General features: G+C 41.6%; 2 protein-coding genes across 5 annotated transcripts in view; both read left to right on the forward strand.

Annotated features, from left to right (window-relative positions):
- The first annotated feature begins 597 nt into the window (after nucleotides 1-597).
- LOC306644681 (phospholipid-transporting ATPase FetA-like) lies at nucleotides 598-15,802 on the forward strand. Of its 3 annotated transcripts, none has more exons than XM_079111827.1 (7): nucleotides 598-747; nucleotides 2,148-2,371; nucleotides 3,618-3,701; nucleotides 5,277-5,522; nucleotides 5,698-5,836; nucleotides 6,753-6,883; nucleotides 13,575-15,802. In XM_079111827.1, the coding sequence occupies exons 1-7, from the start codon at nucleotides 717-719 to the stop codon at nucleotides 13,599-13,601; spliced, it is 882 nt and encodes a 293-aa protein (XP_078967953.1). In that variant the 5' UTR covers nucleotides 598-716; the 3' UTR covers nucleotides 13,602-15,802. The 3 variants fall into 3 exon arrangements, with proteins under 3 accessions (XP_078967953.1, XP_078967952.1, XP_078967951.1); XM_079111826.1 differs by lacking the exon at nucleotides 13,575-15,802 and adding an exon at nucleotides 9,332-10,393; XM_079111825.1 differs by lacking the exon at nucleotides 13,575-15,802 and adding an exon at nucleotides 6,981-9,317.
- A 557-nt stretch (nucleotides 15,803-16,359) lies between these two features.
- Nucleotides 16,360-25,064, forward strand: part of RUSC2 (RUN and SH3 domain containing 2) — a 60,034-nt gene continuing 51,329 nt past the window's right edge. For both annotated transcript variants that reach the window (XM_079111812.1, XM_079111814.1), the window contains exon 1: nucleotides 16,360-16,498. The gene's annotated coding sequence lies outside the window, so the exon portion shown is untranslated. The remainder of the gene's footprint in view (nucleotides 16,499-25,064) is intronic.

Here is a 25,064-nt window from a genome sequence, read left to right on the forward strand (position 1 = left end):
GGCTTAGTCATCAATGGCTACAGTCTGGTGGGCAATAGAGTTACAGCTTTGTTCTCTTCTTCCAAGGAACTCTCTTCTTAGGTTCAATCCACTTCAGGGAAATTTTAAGACCTCTTCCCTATTCTTAGTTGCCCTTTTGCCCATTCCTTAGATACCCATGCCTGAAAGATGCCTTTCCCCAGGATACTCTTGGCAGGAATAAATGAAGAAAGAAAAGCCAAGGGAAAACTCCTTTATTCAAATCCTTCACTACCAATGTGACCTGTCACTTAGGGGAAATGGGAATCAAGCAGAACTAGATCCTCCAAGAAGTCACTTAGCATCATATAGCCCCAGCTCTATCAACTGATTTGACCTAATGAGAGGTCCTGACTAGTTTCCCATAGTCAGAGAATACCTAGAATTGATTTGGGGGTTTGGCCTCCCTCCTGGTTGGATCACCTTGAGAGCAGCTATGCCTACCCTATGAAAGAATATGGAGGCAAGGGGAGGAAACTAGAAAAGTCCTACCCTGAGAGTTTTTCTGGGCAACCTGAAGAGTGGGTATGTCTTGGTATTGCAGGCTTTTGCTCTAGAAGGGAACCTGGAATTGGAACTGCTGCGAACAGCAAGCTTGTGCAAGGGGGTAATCTGCTGCCGGATGACACCCTTCCAGAAGGCCCAGGTTGTAGAGCTGGTGAAGAGGTACAAGAAGGTGGTGACACTGGCCATCGGGGATGGGGGCCAATGACGTCAGCATGATCAAAGGCATGTGAGGGCAAGGGGGGCATTAGTTCCCAGTCATGGCTTGCCTCTTCCTTCCTTCATGGGCAGAACTGATCTGGGTGGCACTGTGTTGCTGGCTTATACCCCTACCTATTAAGCCTTTATATATTTATAGTGTTTTGCAACTCCATTCCTGCTCCTCTACACCTGCATTCCCACTTATTTACACCTGCAGATATTAGCCCATATCCATAGGCATGCAAACATTTAGATTCATTTACTTAACTAGGAAAGTAAATATATACACAGAAACACATGGCTTCCTCAAGAATATGCATACATTCATAGAACAGGCTGTACAATGACCATACCACCTATCTGAGATGGCATCAAGGCCCACAGAAAGGACCCCTGGGCAGGAGTCATAGTCTGCTCCTTTTTTGAAGGATGTAGGTTATGAGGCCCAATGCAGCCCAATGCTGTGTTCCCAAGAACTTGCCCTGGTCCCCTGGCTGAAAGAGAATAGGTGATTTAGTGATCACTTTGGACCAATAGAAGCAAATGGCTAAAATTTACTGATTTTAATTTCAGATGAATATTGTTAGCCTCCAGCAACTTGTTGATCAGTGAGGTTCTCTAGTCCCACCTCTCTACCCACACAGGAAACACTAGCAGATATATCACAGCCTCAATTTTAATATTAGCAAGTGTTTTTGCTCTCTTTACCGGTTTCTAGAACCACTCTGGTCTTTAGAGCCTGAGAGGTTTCATTTATCCCATTAAGCAATGTAGTAGGTATATACCAGAAGATCAGTGAATTTTACCAGAATAGTGAATTATCACAGACTGATTAAAACTTTGAGGAACTTCAGTCTTATATTCCATCAAGTACAATCTTTGCTTTATCCAGAAAAATTCACCTTAGACCTACTGAAGAGTTTATTTCTCACTGAAAAAGTATGTACATCACACATTCTTCCCAATAGTTTGGATTTTATTCCCTTAGGTAAACTTAGGTAATTAAATATTATGTTAGATTGGCATCCATTCTGCATCCTTAATTGATTTAAGTGACTTCCATAGATAACAAAATATTTAAACCTCAACATCTGGAAGTGGGAAAGAGCTGAAAGGGTAGAGTAGGAGCTAAGAACATCTGGGACAGCTTTCTAGTTTTTACTGGCCATACCAGGCATTCTTGAGTGGCAGCATTCAAAAACAAAGTACAGAAAGAGACAGTTTTCCAGTTTGTGGGAGAGGGGCAATCCATTAAGGGGGAGGACTCCTCTAAGGAAGTGCTATTTTGAATTGAGCTTGAGTATTATTCAAATGTAATACAAGGGGTTTATGCAACATCATCTCAGCATTTCCTTTACATTTCCCAGGGTGGGAACCTAGCAGACAAGCTCTGTGGTTTAGAAGCTTCTGGGGTTTCATTGCAGCTGCACACATTGGGGTCGGCATCAGCGGCCAGGAGGGGATGCAAGCCATGCTCAACAGTGACTTTGCCTTCTCCCAGTTCTGCTACCTTCAGCGTCTGCTGTTGGTACATGGCCGCTGGTCTTACAATCGCATGTGCAAATTTCTCAGCTACTTCTTTTATAAGAACTTTGTCTTCACCCTGGTGCACTTCTGGTATGCCTTCTTCAACGGGTTCTCTGCACAGGTAGGAGTTCACTTGATAATCTCACCCTAGTCATCTGGGTCTTCTCTCGTTACCCATCACTTAAACAAGCTCAGACCTTTTTCTTCCTCTACAGACCAATTATGACACATTGCCATCCATCCACAGCTTTATGCCAACCAGAAAAGCTCTTTACCCCATATTGATCCCATCTCCCAACCCTATAATAACCAGATTTCCAAATAACCAGATTTCCAAATGATAAAGGTTCTGGCCTAACTAAATGATAAAGGTTCTTGATGTGATGAGGACAAATTGATGAATCTAGAAATTTTCTTAGCATCCAAAATATCCTTATGGAACAGGCTAAGCCCCAAGGAGCCTCTGGGTCATGCCCAGACAAGCTATTATGACATTCACTTGAGTTCATACTTAGAACTACAGCTTCCCTTTACTTCTCCTTCTCTACCCTGACTGCCTGCACCCCTGTCCCCACCCCTCCCACACACACAGTTGCTCTGGTGAATTAATTCCTCATTTGAAATACGAAATCTCATAACCATACTGAGGAAAACTGACACCTGGATTTTGATGTTTTAAGAGAAGTCCCCCTTCCCTATAAGTTTTCCAGAAGCCTCTCAAGATTACCAAAAGAAACCATCTCAGAAATGATTATCCTGGGAGATCCCTATACCAGTCAGCAGACTGTGGTAGACTGTATATCCCCAGGGTCTAGACAAGTCAGTCTGATTTGTGGGATGTGTGGGGTGTGTGTGTGCTGAATGTGTTGCATGTGTTGCTGCTGACCTCTTGTGGATCGTAAGGAAAGGGTTCCTTTCCAGGATGGAGCACCCAGCTGGAGAAGGTTCAGTGAGTCTATTCCCTTTGCCAGTGTTAGATGTCCTGTGCTAGAGAAGCCACTGAATGCCATTATCAGGCAGAAAAAGAAAGCATCCTAAAGGCTTATTTGCCTGGGAGTCCATGGGTGTGGCTCCACTGAGTCATTTCTCTGCAGGGAGGAATAGAGCAGGTTATGGTAGGTTTGGTCCACATCAGCCTTGAAAGCTTGATGTGGCCTGGCACCAGCCTGGAACAGAGGGTTCTACACACAGTAGGATCAAATAGAGACTGGGGATCTCAAATTCTGAAACCAAATCTTGCTCTGGGTTAGTATGGTGGTGAGCAGGTAGGTGGCCAGGGAAGATGGGTCAGGTGGTCTTGGGCCTGGGAGGTGGAGGTGGGACTTTGGAGGAGAGAGAATTTTAAAATCTCCTTGGTATTCTTCCAGGCTGTCTATGATACCTGGTTTATCACCTGCTACAATTTGATTTACACCTCCCTCCCTGTCCTGGGCTTGAGTCTGTTTGAACAGGTAAGACTAGCATCAAGCCTCTCAGAGTTAAAGCCCCTGAACCCTTCAGGAATATTCCCAAGAGTGAGAAAAGCAGCAAGAACTGAACTCTACAAAATTGACTGTAAAGCAAAAAATTTCTAGAGAAAGGAAAGGAGCTTATTGCCTGGATATATAGGTATCATGAGAAAAGTAAAAATCCTCCTGCACAGAAAATAATCACCAGTTTTAAAAAGTCAGGTTTTCCTGTCTCACCTTTACAGACAGAAACATGGAAATTGTGCTGTATAGTAAATTGAGTGTGTACAAAAGTAGTGAAATGAAAGAGAGTTATTGGATCAGGACTGGGTAAAGCAACAGGCTTCAAGAAAGGAGATTCCCTAGCAGGGTGCAGTGACATATGCCAGTAATCCTAGCAGCTCAGAAGACTGAGACAGGAGGATCTCAAGTTCAAAGCCAGCCTCAGCAACTTAGTGAGGCCCTAAACAACTTAGTGAGACTGTCTCAAGATAAAAATTTTTTAAAGGACTGGGGATGTGACTCGGTGGTTGAGTGCCTCTGGGTGGTTCAATCCCCCATATCAAAAGCAAATAAACAAAAAAACAAAGGATATTCCCATTCAGAGATGATGAGGATGAGCTAAGCCAAGCAGGAAAGACTAGGTGGGGAGTCCTGAGGAACAAGCATGGGAGTATTTGTATCTTCTGTGTCACAGGGAGCTAGCCCAGGGAACACCCTCTGTCCCGCTCAGAAATTTTCTGAGTGCTGAAGGTCCTGGTACCCCTTCCCCCTCTTCTGCTATGCCAGCTTCAACTCCTGAGCACCAAAGTAGAAAAGGAGCATCCAAAGAGTTGTAAAGCAGCTGAAACAGAACATCATGGAATCATGGTTCCCAGTCTCCATCAGGATAGTAGCGCTGAAAGAAATTTCCCATGAAGTATCTGCCAAACCTAAGAGTGAAAGAGGAATAGATTATGTTACTCAACAGTACTATCCTGCTTCAGTGGTCTAATTCCAGAGATCTACCTCTTTTGTATCTTGAGTTTCATATTTAGAAGATGAAGACAAGCCAGTATTGTTCATACAGAGAATTCTCCCACCCTGAGTTCATCAGTAGCTATGGGAGGGAATAGGAGGAACATCATGAACATGGATATTTCCAGGGGACTAACTGATCCCCATTGGCTTCCCTTTCTTCATCCACTAGCTTTTAATACACATGCACAAAAATTAACTAAATGAATACTTACACTTAGAGACCTGTGTCCTAGTGCTTCCCCCCATTCCAAGCTCTAGTCATCTCTTCCAGCTACCCCCAAACCAAACTCCCTTTCACAATTCCCTAATCCTGAATGCCCCTAAGTGCTTCTCACCATCCTAACCATGTCCTAGCTTCCTTTAACTACCTAGAAAAGAGAACTTCAGGAAGGGCCTGTGATCACTGCCCTGTTCTCTGGTTCCACTTCTCAAGTACTCCATGAGGAAGCTACTAGGCAGCCTGGCAGCAGACTCAAGTGAGGGAAGAAGCCCCTACTTTGATGGAGATGGGACCTTCCATGAACTCTAAGCCTTCCTCCTTCCCTCTGGTGCTTCCAGGATGTGAATGAAACATGGAGCCTACATTTCCCAGAGCTGTATATCCCAGGCCAGCACAACCTGTATTTCAACAAGAAGGAATTTGTGAAGTGTTTAATACATGGGATCTACAGTTCCTTTGTGCTGTTCTTTGTCCCCATGGGAACCATTTACAACTCAGAGCGCAGTGACGGAAAGGACATCTCCGACATCCAGACCTTTTGCCTGATAGTGCAGACCTCCTTGATCTGGATGGTCACAGTACAGGTGTGGGCAGCAGCAGTGGGAATAAGGGGATTGGAACGGGAGCTGTCTAGAAAGACAGGGAGATAAGGAGGGAGGGAGAAGGAAAGGAGCATCCTCCAATACAGGATTGGAGAAGGGAGGTGGCTAATAGAGATATCAGGTTATAGGGTATTGCACATAACCTAGTGCTTTTCAGATTGCCCTGAAGACAACCTACTGGACGATGATAAGCCACTTCTTCATCTGGGGTAGCCTGGGTTTCTACTTTTGCATCTTATTCTTCCTGTACAGTGATGGCTTGTGTCTAATGTTCCCCAGCATCTTTCAATTCCTAGGTAAGGCCCTGGCCAGGATGTGGAGGAGGTATTAAGTATATTTATTTAATAAATGTTTACTGAGGAGCTATTACTATGTGCTAAGCTCTGTGGCAGAGGGATAATAAGAAATGATCTCTAGCCTCAAAATCTAGGTAAGACTACCTAGGTAGGACTCAAAAATACTTTGCCTTGGGGCTATGATTGTAGCTCAGTGGTACAGCGATTGCCTAGCATATGTGAAGCACTGGGTTTGAATCTCAGCATCACATATAAACAAATAAAGGTCCATTGACAACTAAAAAAATATTTTAAAAAATATATTTTACCCTAGAGTTTCCAAGATTTTCATTTCAAATATGTAGTTTGATCTTCACAGGTATCCTGTGATGTAGGCAGGGCAAGAATTATTAGCACCATTTTGGAGACTGGAGATAGAGCTCTTGATTCTAGTCAGTGTCCTTTAAACTGTAGCATTACTACCTTATTGTCTTCTCTATCCATTTCTCTCTCTCTCTCTCATCTCTACGTATATGAGAACAAAATACAAAAAGAGTAGCCACGTAGATTTACTTGGCTTCTATCTCTTGTCAGGACACTAACTCATTTTTCTACTCTGAAGTCTTCTATCCCATTTTTACATATAGGCCAATGCACTAGGATTCCCCCATTGCCTACCCCCCACTCTCCTGCCCTGCCCTGCCTTTAGAGGGAGACAAAAGCATGTCAATTCATAGTGACTGGCTGCACAAAGGATCTACTTGCAATTATTTGGCATTTATATCATTTCTCAGGAGACCAGACTGTCTCCAAATCAATAACATCCTTCTTTAGACTAGAGTGGTATCTAAGTTCTGGCTAATAAGTCCCACTCCTAACCTCTTCCTTTTCTCCAGGCTCTGTTGTAGCCTTACCGATCCTTGCTCATTGTTTATAGGTGTGGCCAGGAACACTATGAACCAGTCACAAATATGGCTGAGCCTTATCCTCAGTGTGATTCTCTGTGTAATTCCTGCATTTGGGTACCAGTTTCTCCAACCACTAGTTTGGCCCGTCAATGTGGACAAGGTAAGTGAAACAGGGAACCTATCCAGATATAATTTATGACCCCTCTTCCCCTTTGCCTCTGTGGATAAAAAACCCATCCCCCATGCTCTGGATACAGGTTTTTGACAGAATTAATCATTGCAAGACACGTCCACCACAAGTCCGAGTTCGGACCAAATTGAAACACCCAAGCCTGCGACGTTCTGCCTATGCATTCTCCCACAAACAGGGCTTTGGGGCCCTCATCACTTCTGGAAAGACAACAAAGACCAAGCCAAACAAGAAAAACAGCTTTCCTGTTAAAAAGTAGAGGCCCTTAGGGAAATCCAAAACAGTCATTGCTCTTCCTCCCTTGTATACATGCAATTTAGTAAGGAGGGATTAAAGTCCCTGGGAACAGCGTAAACCTGCTCCTCCATGCTCATGGCAGGGCCTCAGCCTCTTCATTTCCCAGAAGGGTGTATCCAGGTAAAGCAAAGAAAGAGGTAAGGAAAGAGTCCTCAGATATATCTACCAGAATTGTAGCATTTCAAGAAAAATCAATCTCAGGTGTCCCTTCCACCATCCCTCTCAAGTTTTAATCCAGAAAAGCAAATGTGGAAGTAGACGTTGTAGAGGGACAGTGTAGGGAAGGGGGAAAAGAAGATAGGACCTAAGAATCTTACTTTAAACCCTATCTCCCATACCCAGGGCAACTGTAAACCTTCCCAGGGCCCCATATTTCTACCCCAGCACTCTTCTAAGGTTTATTTGGGAGATTCAGAGTGAATATTTTGCTGGCCCTGGTAGCAAGAGTGGGAGGCAGCTTTGGAGAGTTGGTCTTGAGAAGCTGAAGGAAAGTTTCTGGACCCCAAAAAAGGTGGTTCCTATTTGGATAAGATTGCTCAAGATTTTGCTTTCTTACCCTCTCTTTTGACCCCTTTGACCAAGAACTGATTCCTGGTCAGATCTCAGAACCAGAAAGGAAAAAAATGCAGAGGATTTTTTAGAACTCATGTCTTAGGGGGATATAACCATAACTGGTGAGCATCTGTCTTCATTTCATAAAATTATTTTGAGAAGAAATTGCATATATTTGGAATATTATTTCTAAGAAGTTTATGGAAAAATAAATTGCATATTTTTGAGTGAAGAGATTTGTATGGTTTATTGAGGTCCCAGTGACAATAATATATTCTGAGCAATATCATTTTCCAACATACTCCTCACCTTCTTCCCCCTTCAAATTAGACCAATTAGGCCATCTCTCCTTTTTTCAGTTCCATTCCACTATTCTGCCCTCTCTTGTTAAACTCTGTCTTGGTTTCAGATGACCACACCTTTTAACTATATAGCTTTTTCCTCTTTCCATACCTTAAATATTGGTTCCTAAAGCTCAGTCATAGGTTCTCTGCTCATCTTTACCTGTACCTTTTCCTGAGTGACTTCATCCAAATTCTTGACTTCATTTGTCAACAGAAAGATGATTCTGTCTCTAGTCCATCTCTGGGGAGTTACAGATCCACATATTAATCCTACTCTGAGATCTTTCACTTAGCTGAGCCTTTGGAAACATAAACTCAAACCTGCCCAACCTGATCACTTAAAAGTATGCCACCCCCATCATTCTAGTGACCCAAAGCAGAATGCTTGCTTCTTCCTCTAGATTGATGGTCCAGTCACTAATCAAGTCGTGTAAATTCTCCATCCTCTTTTCTTGTGTTCTGTTCCCTCCCACCATTGCTATCATCCCCTTTGCTGACTCTCATCACCTCTTACTTGGATTCTGGCATAAAATCCCCAACTTATTTATCTGGTTCTTCCCCTTCAAGAGCATCAACAATACGATTTCCAGAGGAATCTTTCTGAAAGGAAAATTAGTTCATGTCAAGTCACAGTTTACCATCTTTTGAGGACTTCCCAAGTTTTTTAGATCAAGTTAAAATGTGGACACTTTATTATTGGTCTCTCTCTAGCCCTGTCTTCCATGACTAGTCATGAATTTCTGGTCTTCATGTCATAAAATATACTGTTCTCATTTCCTAAAATGCTTTCCCCCACTCCCTTCTTTATCTAGTGGACTTTTAGTTATCCTTCAAATTCAGGTTATTTGGAATTAAAGAAAGGTGATGTTGAATGCCACTCAATGTATTAAACACCACTGAATTAACTGTACACTTTTAAATGGGTAATTCTATGTGATGCTCACCTCAATTAAAAAAACAAAACAAAAAAAAAAAGCTCAGTTTGGGCATAATCTCTTCCAGGAGGCTTCCCCAATTCTTCAACGTGGTTTATAGGCCTGCCCCATTTATTCAATTGCTTCTCTGTACGTACCTCTAACAGATAAACTTGTTAGAAGGCATTATAATCATTGATTTTCTTTCCAGACCCAGCATATAATAGATCTTTAATAAATGTCTGTTGACTGAATGAAAGAATATTGAAGTTTTCTGCTTCTCTGCCTGTATGCCTTATTTCCATGAATAGCACACTACCCAAGAACTCAAACCAGAAACCTGGAAGTTTTGTTGGACTCCTCACTGCCATTCCTCCAACCCAAATCTACTCAGTAAGTTCCAGATACTCCCAGTCAGAACATCTTCAGTTTTTTTCCTTTCTGCCATCCAAGAACTAACTAGGCTCAACCCTGCTTAGCTTCCAAGATTGGGCGCATTCAGTGTGGTATGGCTGTAGACAATTTTTCCCTTTCTTATCCTTAATTCCATTACCCTCAGTTATAGCAATATCTGCCTCTCTGGTCTACTTGTCTCCAATTCTGCTGCTTTTTGATCCCTTATCATCTACATTATGGAGAATAAGCTTCCAAAAGTACAAATCAGATCATTTGCCAGTTTAAAATCCTTTCCTGGCTTATTATGGTTTGGCTACAATGCTGTGAACTTACCTTTCCAGCTTCACTGACCACTTTCAATTGCTCATAATCTTGTTCTGTTTGTTTGTTTTTGTTACGTGTGAGACACTGAGGATTGAACCCAGGGGCATTTTATCACTGAGCTACATTCCCTGGTGTTTTTTTGTTTTGTTTGTTGTTTTTTTAGACAGGATCTCGCTAAGTTGCTAAGGCTGGCCTGGAACTTGTGATCCTCCTGCCTCAGCCTCCCAAGTCACTGGTATAACAGGACTGTGTCATCACATCTGGCACATAATCTCATTCTTGCCACACCACATCACTTCACTTCCCTAAAAGTTCCATCATCTTCAGAACTGTCTATGGCTTGGCTCTTTCTATCCTCCCTTCATAGTTCCATCCCTCCTTTATCTAATATCTATCTGCTCTTAACTCAGATCTTCTTCCAGGAAGATAACACAATCTCATGTTCTGAGTTGACTGCCTCTTTCTTGGGCTAGAGCACCTTGTAGTTTTCTTTTCTTTCCATTTTCCAAGGTTTGAACATTTGATCACTCACAGGCCCGTTTTAATTATGGCTTACTTCTCTGTCTTCTCTGCTAGACCATTTTGAATGATCATCTTTTTGAGGGCAATAATATTCTCATTCATTTCTCTCTCTCTCTCTCTCTCTCTCTCTCTCTCTCTCTCTCTCTCTCTCTCTCTCTCTCTCTTTCTCTCTCTCTCTCTCTCTCTCCCCGAGCAGAAATGCGAGCACTTGGATTTTTATGTTTTTCAGTGAATATCTACTACCTTTTATTTTTCCTAAACTTGCTTCTTATCCTTTCATTTCAAAATGAATCTCATCCTTCTGGATCTAGTTTGAAGTTTTACCTTAGGGGCCTTTTTATGATACATAATTACTCACGATCTCCCAACTAAGACATCTGTAAAATACAGATTGGACCAGTAATATCCCCCAAAGCTCCTGAACAATCACCACCCACTTCTGGTGGCTTATGTGCATAGAAATTTGAGTCTCTACTGAACAGCCAAGACAGTAAATGCCACATTCCAAAATGAGGTGTGAGATGACCATTCAAAACTTATAAACTTATGATAGCTGAACTCCACTCAATGTATTAACCACCACTGAATTAACTGTACACTTTTAAATGGTTAATTTTATGTGCTGCTCACCTCAATTAAAAAAAAAAAAACTCAGGTTAGGCATAACCTCTCTTCCAGGAGGCTTCCCCATGTTTGAGCTGGGGCTGTAGCTCAGTGGTAGAGCACTTGCCTAGCATGTGTGAGACACTGGGTTCAATCCTTAGCACCACATAAAAATAAACAAAATAAAGGCATTCTCTGCATCTCAAATACAAAAAGAAAACCGAGTTTGCAATTTTCAATTGCCCCACCCACTTTGAGTAAAGAGCCAAAAAAATCTGATATTGGAGAGGAATTATTAGTGTGTTTTGAGTTCCACCCCCAGTTCAGCTCAATTTGAAAAGGCTTCAAGGAAATCACTTGAAAAATAAATGTGATTCACATGTTTAGAGGACACAGAATACTGCTAGATTTTTTTCATTTTGAGACAGGGTCTTACTAAGTTATCCAGAGCCTTACTAAGTTGCTGAGGCTGCCTTTGAACTTACAGCCACTGGAAGGTCCTAACTCTTAATATGTCTTGAGGGGGATTAAATTTCAACATAAATTCTGGAGGGGACAAACCATATTCAACTTTAGCAGATAGTAAGTGCTCTGAAAATAAACACAACGGCTACTTTTAACAATGAAACTGTGGGGTAAGGGTAACTATATTTAGTAGTCAGGGAAGGTTGTTCTGACAAAGGGACATGTAAAATGAGACCTAAATGACTACAAAAATCTGATGGGAGTCAGGTGCAGTGATGGACACCTGTAATCCCAGCAACTTGGAAGTCTGAAGCAGGAGGATTGCAAATTCTTCAGCCTCAGCAATTTAGTGAGACCTCTGTCTCAAAATAAAAAAATAAAAAGGGCTGGGGATGTGGCTAAGTACCTCTGGGTTCAATCACCATGCGGCGGGGCGGGGGTTGATGGAAAGGCAATCCAGAGTATATAGTTAGTGTAAAGCCCCCCAGATCGATGTAAGCTTTGTGTATATAAAAAAGAAAGAAGACTTGGGCTGAGGTTGTGGCTCAGTGGTGGAGCACTTGCCTCCCATGTGTGAGGCACTGGGTTTGATTCTCAGCACATATAAATAAATTAATAAAATAAAGGTCCATCAACAACTTTAAAAAATTTTTTTAAAAAGAAAGAATCCTAATGTAAATGAAATGCAGTAAGTGAAAGATGGGGTGGTTAGACATGATGGAAACAGTGAAGAGTTTTTAAGATCATTTAATTGCTCAGGCTACTCTAATGGAGAACAGGGGTACAAAAATGACATTAAGGAGACTAGGAGGCAATTGTAGGTTTTTAGGCATGGTGGTGGCTTGGATTAGAAAGGCAGTAGTGCAAAAATGAATGAATACAAGATATAAAGAGAATCTGAGGACTTGTAGATTGGCTATGGAAAATGCAGGCACTGGTTTATTAAATAACCCCACTGACACTCAGTGGTTTCCTCTCTGATAGTCAGGGTACCAAATACATTGATCACTGACTCTTCTGACACAGGTCCTGTTGAAGTAGTGGGTCTAGGTGGTCTTGTTTGTACCACTTGACTCCACTACCCCTAGCTAAGTGTAACCCATTATAGCTTCTCTCTCTGTGAGAAACTAAGTCAGTGTTGAGGAAAGGAGCTGAAAGTTCATGTAGTTTCAGGAAAGGGGGCTTCCATTTAAAAATGGCCGTAAGTAAGAAGTAATCCAAGGTATCTAGTCTTCTGTAGAGAGAAGAATAAAGTAGATGTCCAAAGAGAAAGACAAGACACTGTTCCGTCCCAGCAAAAACTTTCATGAGCACTTTTTGAAGTTGGGTTCTCAGAATGAGGGTGTTTTTTTACTTGCTGCCAATAGTTAAAATACAAAGACAGCTCCAATTTACATAGGCTGGGTTCACACTTGTTCCTTTTTTTTTTTTTTTTTTTTTTTCCCTCAGTACTGGAGATTGAACCCAGGAGTGCTTTACCATGGAGTCACAACAGTCATTTAGAGACAGGGTCTCACTAAATTGCATAAGCCTGACCTTGAATTTCACATCCTTCTGCCTCAGCCTCCCCAGTAGCTGGGATTATAGATTGTGCCATGGTGCCCAGCCTCATTTTCTAACTATTTCGAAATAATAGTTAACTTGTAGATACTGATGACAATGCATGTTTCCTAACCATAACAAAGCAAATGATTCCTGTTTTGGGTGATATAAATGGATTTTGTCCAGTAGAGAACAGACATTTCTAAAAATGAAGTCCTCAATTGAACTGGTTTTAATATCTTACAGGTTCCCTCATTAATTAGTGAATTTAATAAAATCTAAAGTGTATTCATTTTATATTTAAGATTTATGATTTTATGTTTTTGAAAATTATCCTTTAACACAAATAGCAAGAGGTAACCCATACTAGCTGAAGCCAGAAAAAATGAGACTATATGGATGGATAGAAGAATATGTCATTTTAAGGACTTAAGACTCTTCACTCTTGCCCTTTGGTCTGCAAATGTTTGATGGACAGCTAAAAGCAGAATTAAAGACTTGGCATCCTCACCTCCAGCTGGCTGGGTCATTGTTGATTCCATGAATAAGGTCTGATCCAAAAAACATCTTGTGCTGAGTCTAAGCTACCCCCAAGGAAACAGCAACCCTCCCCCCCCCAATTTGGTATTAGGGATTGAAACCAGGGAAGCTTTACCACTGAGCTGTATCCTCAGCCCTTTTTATTTTTTATTTTGATACAAGGTCTCATTAAGTTGCTTAGGGTCTTGATAAGTTGCTGAGGCTGGCCTCAAACTTGTGATCCTCCTGCTTCAACCTCCTGGAATCACTGGGATTACAAGTGTGTGCCACTGCACCCAACGCAACAGCAACTTTCTTACTGGAGTCAAGTGTTGGAGGCCATCAATGAATTATGTGTTTGTTTGAGCCATTATAAGGCAGAGGAGTTGCTTTTCTGAGAACTACTGGTGTGAATCCACCGGTTGCAGATTGCTCGGATTAAAGCTGACAACCTACCTTAGCTCACAACCCTAGGTTCAAATGCAGCCCCCCAAAGGTGGGCATAACCTCCCTAGCCCCAAACAACTTGTTTTTCCCATCTTTATCCTGTTTTCCTCGAGAAGCATGCCACACTGAAACCCTGTGATGTATTTATCCTTAAATAAAGATTTTGGGCCTTTTTCCTTGTTCGGTTCCAGTTCCTCTCAGGACTACAAGACTCACCAGGCCCCCACTTGAAAGCTATTTTCTGCCTATCGTCTTTTGTTCCTTATTGATTATTTTCAGACTTTTTATTTTCCCAGTTGGTTCATACCTCCAAGCAGGAATTAGCTTTGGGGTGCTGGTAACCCCAACAGTCAAGGCCTGCCCTGATGAATCCCGAGATAATGATGGATGGACCACATCTGATCAAGATCACCTACTTTGGCAGTTGTGAAAAGCCTCCAGCTATGCAAAACCCCAACCCTTGCCCTCATTCCCTTTTCTATAAAACTTCAAAGTCACTGTCAGTTTCTCCAAGACAGGGCTAAGGCTATGGGTCACTTTTTCTTTCCATTGTAGCTATGCTGTTTCAAGTTCCTTTCATGCTTTTCACCACTATCAGAGTTTCTTTTGGGGGGGCAAGTGGCCAAATCTGATTTGATGGATCCCCAGAGTCAGGCCTCTAGCCTAGGAACTCCAGTAACATGTCTCCAGACAGAAACAAAATAAAAACAGAGACCTCCCCCTCAAAAAAAATAAATCAGCAAATAACAAAAAAAGAGGGATGCACTATGAGCCCAGAGCAGGAAATCAAGCTGGACAGTAGTACGCAGTGTAGCCAGCTTCTGGATAGCCCCAAGAACCTAGGAAGTAGTCTCTTTGTGTCTACACTTGGCTGTCCTCTGTACAGCAGATGATGCTCCTTAGCAAACTGGTTTTCTGGTTATTAAAGCCTTTTGGCAATTAGAAGATGGATACCCATAGCCCTTGATTTTCCATCAAGTCTAACCATAAGTAGGGGTATAGCTCTCTTTCTTCCAATTCCAAATTTTCAGGGAAGGGATTCTAATTGGCTTAGTTTAATTCCCCAGCTGGGGTCATTTAAAGGGAGGGATCACACTGTGCAAACATGTGGCTCATATCTTCCACTGCCCTCCACACTTCATCCTCATGTAAGTCCTCAAAACTCAAGTTGATCTTGCCATCTGCATAAAGCCCTTCAGTGTGTCTTCACTGTTTGCAGGATGAGTCCCAAATCCTTAGTATGTCACAGGAGGCACTTCATGAAACCCTGACCATCTCTCCTGGGCACTTTCCACTCTATCCCACACCATAGTCCTACAGTTATCTTGCCCCTTTGTCCTTTTTGCACCTGCAGATTCCCCCACAACCTTTACTTCTTGCTTATTCTTAAAATCTCAGTTCCCTACACACACACACACAAACAACAGAAAACTCAGTTACCACTACTTCTGAGAACCTGAGGACACATTAGACACTTGTGACATTTATCTGCTTCCTTGACTGATTGAACAAGGCTGGGAGTCCTAGAGCACGGGGTCTCAGACGCTTCTAATTCTTTCAAGGAGCATGGAACCTAGAATGGCTTTTTTTTTTTTTTTCTTTTCTTTTTTAACCGAAATTATCAGATTTTATTTAGCATGTCAATACACTTTATCCTAGTAATAAGAATGGCTTCTTTTAGTGGGCTTCCAGTAACTATTTGCCGAAAGACCCGGCCCCCACCCTCCTCTAGCTAAAAGCAGGAGAGACAGGCATTCTGCCCTGAGGAGCGAGAGGCACGTGGGTTTCAGATTTTCCGGGACTTCTTAATCCTGGCTATGCAAGGGGTACTTTTAAAAATATTAAAGCCTGCCTGGCGCCCTGGCACACGTCTGTAATTCCACAAACTCGGGAGGCTGAAGCAGGAGAACCCGAAGTGTCGGTTCGTCTTGGCAACTTAGCAAGACCCTGTCTCAAAAAGTAAAAAGGCCCGGGGATGTGGCTCAGTGCTAAGACGCGCCCGTATTCGATCTCCAGTACCCCGCCCCCACCATCACCAAATTAAAGCCTGGGCAACACCCAGCCCCCACCTTACCCTGCCACAGTGACTAAGTCAAATCGGTCAGAGGTGAGGTCAGGCCTTAGTTTTGTTTTTTTGTCTTTGTTTTGTCTTTACACTTCCTCACAAGGTTACACTGGGAACCAGGATTGAATGGCATTGCTTTAGGCGAGGGTGCGAGCCAACACGCACCTGCCTTCCAGGCGACCAGGCGGCGGCCCCAAGCTTCTCGGGGTTCCAGCGCCCCGCAGCACCACGTCGCCAGACCTCGCCCGCCGGGGCGGAGCGCGGGCCGCAGGAGGCGGGGCCTCGGCTGCAGCCTCGCCGCTCCCCTCGCAGGAAAGCACGGCGCGTGACTCTGGCGAGCCCAACAAGGCGCGAGCCGGGGAGGTGGGCGAACACCGCGGGCCCAGCGGACCGAACCAACGCGCGGTCCAGAAGGGCTGCACTCGGGCTACCCAGATCGGACCATCGGCGCAGGGGGGACCGGGCGTTTCCAACCCGTCAGGAGGGGAGGGGGACGCCAGCGTGCACCGCCTGCAACGCGACCCCTGGAGGGCGCGAGACGCTGCCGCTGCAGCCGCCGCCCGCGCGGAAGGACGAGGCTGAGGCGAGAAGCGAGGTAGGAGCGACTCTCCTTGGGCTGGAGAGTCCTGGAGAGCCACTGCACCCACATTCCAAGTGATCCCTTGGACAAGGCCCTCTGCCGGCCCACCTATCCTGTCCTCAGCGCCCGCGTCCGGCCTCTTAGCCCTCCCTCTCAGCCCCACCCTCCCGGCCCTCTCCGACCCTCTGGATGATCGGGTCCCCAGTCCTTCTGCTGACCCTTAGGTTCTACGATCTGCCGAACCCTCAGACAGACGCTCAGCACCTTTCAGCACCACCCCAGATCTGTCCCCAACCGTCTTCTCAAACTGTCCCCGCAGAAAACCCCAGAGATCGACTCGCGCCCAGTAGTCATCCTTGTACCCAAATTTCCTATGAAAGCCCTTGGGGAGGGAGCGCGGCCGCCAGGCACTCAAACCCATGACTGCAGTGGACCCGGGACCGCCAGTTCCAGACCGGGTCTTCGCGCCTTTGGCTTCTGGTTCCCAAACTGGTCTCTACCCGATGTAGACTTCGGTTCTCCCTCTTTACACTTTGACCTGGGGAAATCTTTGGCTTGGCAATTGGCCGGTTACCTGCTACTGCCCTCATCTGCCGCAAAGGGCACGGTGATTCCGTAGCCCAAGGCCAGCCCTTGCAGACACAGAACTGCTCTGGAGGCAAGGACCGTACAGTATTCATCTTTGTTTCCCCAGTCCCCAGCACAATGCCTGGCACATCGTAGCACTTATTAAATATATTCTTTGTAGATGAACGAATCAGAATGAGTCCAAGGCAGAGGCGGTGGGGCATAGTGCTTTGGTGGGAAGGGTGCCCTCCAGTTATATAAAGTGGGGAGAGGAAGAGCATTTGGAGTATTACTAAAGTCTTCAATTCATTCATCTAATCATCTAATCTCATTTACATAAGAACTTATATGTATCAGCTGTTTTCTGTTTCTGTTTACAAAAATAAAAAATGGCAGGTTTGGGGCTGCAGAAATTCTTATTGGTTAGTTCCTTAGTGGCTACTCAGATAATCTTGAAAGATCTTTGTTACGGCTCCTCTTCCCATGAGACTAGCTGCTCCCTTTTGGGAAGAATTCTGGAGGCCAGCCACAGCCCTTTAAATCTGGCTCAGTGTTAGCTGGTCAGCTTGGCTTCAGAACAGTTGGAGAAATGAAGGAACTCAGTTATTTTACCCTGAATACCGGCTTCTTTTCAGAGACTACAGGAATAGACATTTCATGCAGGCTGTAGTGTGATAGAGATATTAGTTTCCAAAATGCTACTATAGTATGATTAAACCAGGTGGACCATTTATGTCTCTTTGAACCACAGTCAGGCAAGGATTACCACTGTGTAGAACAATGTCAATGATAAACAAGAACACAGGCCTTTTAAAGATGGAATTCTCAAAGAACAGAGAGCCTGAAACCTGTTTTTGCTTATGATCTGAACAGATCCATTTCCTGAGGTTAAGACAGGGTTCAAGGATCTCAGTTTTGGCTCAGGTCCGGAGGGAAGTAGGTGGTATTACTGAGTGGTGAAACAATGGCTGGAAAGCTGTAGGAGTTTATAAGGTAGGAAGTAGTTTCCTCACTTTGGGTAGCATTATTGTACCTGGGGCTCACATAAATGCAGTGGTTGAGTGTAGCTCAGCGGCAGAGTGTTTGCCTGGCATGGAGGGCTTTGATTCAATCCCTAGCACTGCCAAATAAACAAACAAATGTATAAAGCAATATGAGTTTCTTAGGAGGCTCAGTAGATCTTACGTAGTAGTATGACTTTGTGGAAGGAAGGCAGTTCCAATCAGTATCCCTGGTATTGTGTTACCTGTATGTCCCCGCTGCTGCATGGCCTTGGGACTACTGTTTTTCCTTCTGCTTTCTTCTTAATTGTGTATTGGCGTTTAAAGTTCCTTTTTGAATCCAAGCCTGCCTTAACTGGTGGCTGGGTGTGTTCTTACCCATTTCTAGCATTGATTTATCCTTCTGCGCTTTCTTTCTTTCACCCTCTGACATGTCTTTTATAAAGTAAGTCTTAGATCATAGAAACCCTATGTGGGGAGGGACTCCAGAGCTGGATTAAGCAATGCAATTTTATTTTGGTATCCAGGACTTTTTTTTGGTACCAGGGATTGAACTCAGGGGTACTCAACCACTGAGCCACATGCCCAGCCCTAGTTTGTATTTTATTTAGAGACAGGGTTTCACTGAGTTGCTTGGCACCTCACTTTCCTGAGGCTGGCTTTGAACTCCGAAAAATCCTTCCGTCTCAGCCTCTCGAGCTGCTGGGATTTACAGGCATGAACCACTGCACCCAGCTAACCAGTACATTTTTAACTGGCTTTCTACTTTTTCCTGTCTTGGTTCCCTGTTAGGGTAAGACATCAGTAATCCCAGAACACTCTAGATTATTTGATTTTATCCTCACTTCCAGTACTTCAGAGCATTGCCATATAAAATACAGGATGCCCAGTTAAATTTGAATTTCATGACTGGAGATACAGTTCAGTTGGTAGAGTGCTTGCCTTGAAAGCACGAGACCCTGGGTTCAATCCCCAGCACCAGGAAAAAATTTTTTTTAAATTTCAGATAAACAACAGAGAATCCCATATTTTTACTTGCTAAATCTGGCAACTCTAGTTCATAAGAAGACTTATGTGTTCTCCTTGGGGCTTGCCTACAAATTTAGGACAATACCTCATCCTTTTTCTCCTGTTATTCATACACAATGATTGTGCATCCTATTAAAACTCACTTAAAGAGCTAGCTCACTGCATGTTGGGGTAAAGGTAGGCTCTATATGAGATGGTCTGACTGATCAACACTGAGGTTACCCAGAAAACACCCACTCAAACACTGGCATGTAAGATTGCAGTTTCTATCAAATGAGGCTGTGTGAGAACATTTTTTGAGTGACCAGATATGTCAACATTACTCTGAGAAAGCTGGCGGGTGTTGGGAGTAGGATTCTAACAAGTATAACTCAGCATAAATTCTGTACCAAATTTACTCTTTTTAAAAAAATTACGGTAAAGTATGTGTAACATAAAACTTACCATTTAACCATTTTTCAAGTAGCATTAGGTATATTCATACTATTGTACAAACATCATCACCATCCATTTCTAGAACTTTGTTCATCTTCCCAAACTGGGACTCTGTACCAATAGGACACTACTCCACACTTTCTGCTACTAAAAATATTTTTTTATAAAAAGGTTCATTCACCTTATAGCTCATATCAAAATTTCCCTCCTTTTTAAGGCTGAAGAAGTTTCCATCATATATAATATTCCAGTGTGTGTGTGTATTTATTCGCTACATTCTGTTTATCTATTTTTTGTTGATGAACACTTAGGTTATTTCTGCCTTTTGGCTTTATGAATAATGGTGTCATGACCATGAGTGTACAAATATGTTTCTGCAAATATGAGTTCTTGCTTTCAGGTTTTAATGTAATTACAGAACTGTATGATGATTTTATGTTTAATTTTTTTTTTGAAGGACCACCGTACTGTTTTCCACAATGACTATACCATTATCTGTTCTCACCAGCAGTGTGCATGGTTTTGATTTTTCTATATCCTTGCCAACACTTTTTATTTTCTGAATTAAAAAGAAAAACATCCTAATGGGTATAAAGTGGTGTATTATTGTGGTTTGATTTGCATTTCTTTAATGATAAGATATATCTCTTTGGAGAAAGATCTTTTGAAGTCCTTGCCCCATTTTGAACTGGGTTGTTTTTCTTTCTTTTTTTTTTTTTAATAAATTACATCAAAAAAAAAAAAAGGTTTAATGCTCCAAAATATATATATCAACAACTAAGCATACACTCAGGGGAGGAAAAAAAAAAAGTCAAAAATAAAATGAAACAAAAAAAATTAATGATATAAAAGACCACATCTAGAATTCCACTCAATCTTCACTCAAGTAGGGACAAATCCCCACTATGTGGGGGGAAAATCTGCAGTGTGAAGGGCAAAGGGAATAGATAAAAAAGAGAAAACTTTATATTTACCCCTCCCCAACAAACTGGGTTGTTTTCTGTTGTTGAGTTCTAAAAGTTCTTTATATATTTTGGACATTAATTCATCATCAGACACATAATTTGTGCTTTTTCTCCCATTCCATGGGTTGCCTTTTTACTTTGTTGATAATGTCTGTTGATGCACAAAAGATTTTAATGTTGATGCAGTCCAGTTCATGTATTTTTTTTTCTTTTGTTGAATGTGCTTTTAAGTCACACTCATTGCCAAATTCAGTGAGATCAACTTCTATCATTGTCTAAGTTTTTTTTAATAGTTTTAGTTCTTATCTTTAGATCTTTGATTTATTTTGAGTTAATTTTTACATGTGGTTCAAGATAAAAGTTCATTCTTTTGCATGTGGATGTACAGTTTTCTCAAGAGCAATTGTGAAAAGACTATCCTTTCTCCATTGAATGGTCTTGGCACCCTTGTCAAAAATCATTGGACCAAGGGGCTGGGGTTGTGGCTCAGTGGTAGAGTGCCTGCCTGGTATGCGTGAGGCCCTGGGTTTAATCCTCAGCACCGCATAAAAATAAAATAAAGGTATTGTGTCCACCTACAACTAAAAAAATATATTTTAAAAAAATCATTTGACCAAATATGTAAGCATTCATTTCTAGGCTCTTTTGTTCCCTTGGTCTCTATATCTGTCTTTGTGCCAGTGCCATTACTGTTTTGATAACTTTAACTTAGTGGTAAGTTTAGAAAATCACAAAGTGTAAGTTCTCCAATTCTGTTTTTCAAGATTGTTGTTCTGGCTATTTAGGATCACCTGAAATTGCATATGATTTTTTTCCCTTGAGATTAAACCCAGGGGTGCTGTACAATTGAGCTACATTTCCAGCACTTACTCACTTTATTTGTTTTTATTTTGAGACAGTCTCACTGAATTGCTGAGGCTGTACTTGAACTTATTATATTCCTGTTTCAGCCTCACAGATAGCTGGGACTATACATGTGCATCATCATGCCCAGCTTCCATATGATTTTATGTATTTATTTATCTATTTATTTATCTATTTATTTATTTATTTATGTATGTATGTATGTGGGAGGTGAGTGGTGGGGATTGAACTCAGGGGCACTCAACCAGTGAACCACATCCCCAGTCCTATTTTTTGTATTTTATTTAGAGACAGTCTCACAGAGTTGCTTAGCACCTCACCTCTTGCTGAGGCTGTCTTTAAACTTTCTATCCTCCTGTCTCAGCCTCCTGAGCTGTTGGGATTATGGCATGCACCACCGTGCCTGGCTCCCATATGATTTTACTTCTGGAAAAAAAACATTGTTGGGATTTTGATAGGGAATGTTTTGAAACTAGTTCACTTTGGGTAGCATTGACATCTTAACAATATTAAGTTTTCCATTCCATGAACTCCACTTGTCTTTGCTTTTATTTGTGTCCTGTCTAATTCTTCCAGCAACATTTTGTAGTTTTCAGTGTACAAGCCTTTCACTTACTTGGTTAACTTTATTCCCAAGTATTTTATTGTTTTTGATGTTACTGTTAATTGAATCATTTTCTTGATTTTCAATTCATTTTGTTCATTGTTAGTATGTAGAAACACAGCTAATTTTTATGTGTTAATTTTATATACTGCAAACTTTGCAGAATTCATTTATTCTAGCAGGTTTTTTGTTTTGTTTAGTTTACTTTTTTGGTACCAGGAATTGAACCCAAGTGCGCTTAACAAGTGAGCCACATCCTCAGCTCCTTTTTTTTTTTTTTTTTAGATGTTGATGGACCTTTATTTTATTCATTTATATGTGGTGCTGAGAATCGGACTCAGTGCCTCACACGTGGTAGGCAAGTGCTGTACCACTGAGCCACAACCCCAACCCACCTCAGCCCTTTTTTTATATTTGACTTAGAGACAGGGTCTCCCCAAGTTGCTTAGGGCCCCACTAAGTTGATTTCTTCCTTTCCAATATGAATGCCTTTTATTTCTTTTTCTTGCCTAATTGCTCAGGCTAAGACTTCCAGTACTATTGGATGGAAATGGCAAAGTAAACTGTTAACACATAGTCTTAATGGGTTTGATGATAAACCCATAAAGCAGGTCCTTAACAGATACCAAGAGCAAAACTGTGTTTTAGCCTAGCATATTAGTATTAATAGTAGTCATCTAGAAAAAGTTAAATTAAGCCAAAAGCAGTATTGCATGCCTATAGTCCCAGCTACTTGGTAAGCTAAGGCAGAAAGATTACTTGAATCCAAGAGTTCATAACCAGACCTGTCAACATAGCCAGATTCTATCTCAAAAAAAGAAAGGAAAAAGTTAAATTATAGCCTACATACTCTGTATAAAACAAAAACATATAATAGACTTTAGAAAGATTTCTACCAAAACATTTAAAAGAGTTTCTTGAAAATTAATTTTGGCTGGGTAGATAGCTCAATTAAGTCCCTAGGTTCGATCCCCAGCACCGCAAAAAAAAAAAAAAAAAAAAAAAAAAAAAATTAATTTTGATAAAGAAGAAAACCCCTGTTCCTTGGAATTCTTGGTTTAATCCACTTTGGCCCATAACTATATGTGGATCACTATAAAAAATTAAATTCAATAACTATTTTTTGTTTGTTTATTTGGCACTAGGTTGAACACGGGCACTTTACCACTGAGCTACATTCCAAGTCCTTTTTATTTTGAGACAGGATTTTACTAAGTTGCTGAGGGTCTTGCTAAATTGCTGTGGTTGACTGGGCATGGTGGTACTTGCCTATAATCCCACCAGCTCAGGAGGCTGAGGCAGGAAAACTATTAGTTCAGGGCCAGACTCAGCAATCTAGTGAGGCCTTAAGCAACTTAGTAAGACCCTGTCTCAACAAAAAAAAAGGGGTGTGGGGATAGAGCTCAGTAGTTAAGTGCCCGTGGGTTCAATCCCAAGTATAAAAAAAAAAAAAAAAAAAAAAAATTGCTGAGACTGGCCTCTAATTTACCATCCTCCTGTATTGGCTTCCCCAGTTCTGGGATTGCAGGCATGTACCATCAGGCCCAGCGAAAATACCACTTGCTGTAACTGAAGTAATATTTGGATATATTTATTTTGTTCACAGAATTGAAAACTTTGGACTAAATGAGCTAATAAGATATTCTTTTTATCTTCTAGAAGATAAGACAATGAGCTCTGAAATACCTATTGTGTTTTGGCTTCTTTGTGAGGTCCTATGGACAAGGAAAATGGATTGATAACTGAGTAGAGAGAAAAACAGGGCCAGTCAACTTTTGGCTAGAATTTAGTTATCTTAGGATACACATCTTACTTAACTTGTTTGCCTTAGAATCCCAGAATTTATATTTGACTTTTTTATCTGTTTTTATACTTTTGTGTTTTCTTTCTTATAAAATTCTTTTCAAAATTAAAATATAGGAACTAGGGTTATGTCTCAGTGGTAGCCTGCTCGCCTAGCATGCAAGAGACCCTGGGTTTGATCCTCAGTACCACATAAAAAATAAAATAAAATAAAGGTGTTGTGTCCACCTACAACTAAAAAATATATTTAAAAAAATAAAAAATAAAATAGCATTATATTTAGTGTTAGAGAAGAATGGAAAGTTATTTTTATCCATGCTCAAATAAAAAGAAAAAGGAGAGCAGAATACTTCTAAAGGCAGCATAGGTAGGAGTCAGATGACCCCAAGGTAAAAAGCAAAAACCCCGAGGAGAAAGTCGGAGACCTACTGCTGGTCCCATTCATCCTAGAGTTGTTTCTCTTCCAAAATGTTCTACTCTTATTCTTTGATAATTGTGTATCCTGTTAATTTAAAGATTCAGCCAAATTTGTTATCCAGAACAACTTATTATCTGAGAGTTCAGCTAGAGTTTTTCTACAAGGTGCAAATGATTTACTTTTAATATCCCCTAAAGAAGAGTGACTTAAATATTTCTGTCTCATCTATGATTATATAACAAACCATACCAAAACTTAGTAACTTAAAACTCTACCGTTGGTTGTCTCTTATGATTTTGTGGGTCGACTAGGAGGGTCTTTTTGCATCCATCTTTAAAAAAGGATTTCTAGGGTTGTTTTGAATAGGAGCATTGCAGGAATGAATTAAATCTCAACGTGGGCTGGGGCTGGGCTGGGGCTCAGTGGTGGAGTGTTTGCCTCACACATGAGAGGCACTTGGTTCCATCCTCAGCACCACATAAAAATAAATAAAATAGGGGTGGAGTTCCGGCTCAGTGATAGAGCACTTGCCTGGCATGTGTGAGGCCCAGGATCCGACCTCAGCGCCGCATATAAATAAATAGATAAAATAAAAAGATTCATTGGCAACTAAAGATATTTAAAATATATAAATAAATAAAATAAAGTTACTGTGTTCATCTACAACTAAAAATATTTTTTTAATATTTTTTAAAATTCGGGGTGACCTCTTGGAATGCTTCTCCAGTTTGGAAGTACAAGAATTATTCTACTTATTCAAAATAGTATTTTCTTTATACTTAGAGCTATAGTTAACTTCTTAGTGTAACTTAATGTAGTGTCTGTTGCAGTTCATATGATTTGTATAATGTGCTTTGTCTCACATCCGACAGAGCAACCTAGAATCTTATTCATC

Source organism: Sciurus vulgaris (assembly GCF_902686455.1).
Source record: "Sciurus vulgaris genome assembly, chromosome: 15".
In the NCBI taxonomy this organism is placed as follows: Eukaryota; Metazoa; Chordata; class Mammalia; order Rodentia; family Sciuridae; genus Sciurus; species Sciurus vulgaris.

Excerpts from the sequence above, each read along its gene's own strand:
- LOC306644681 (XM_079111825.1), top strand. The coding sequence starts at position 717 with ATGGGGGCCAATGACGTCAGCATGATCAAAG. Across the intron at positions 2,372-3,617 it reads TCAACGGGTTCTCTGCACAG|GCTGTCTATGATACCTGGTT; the intron begins GTAGGAGTTCAC and ends GTATTCTTCCAG. Across the intron at positions 5,837-6,752 it reads CAGCATCTTTCAATTCCTAG|GTGTGGCCAGGAACACTATG; the intron begins GTAAGGCCCTGG and ends CATTGTTTATAG.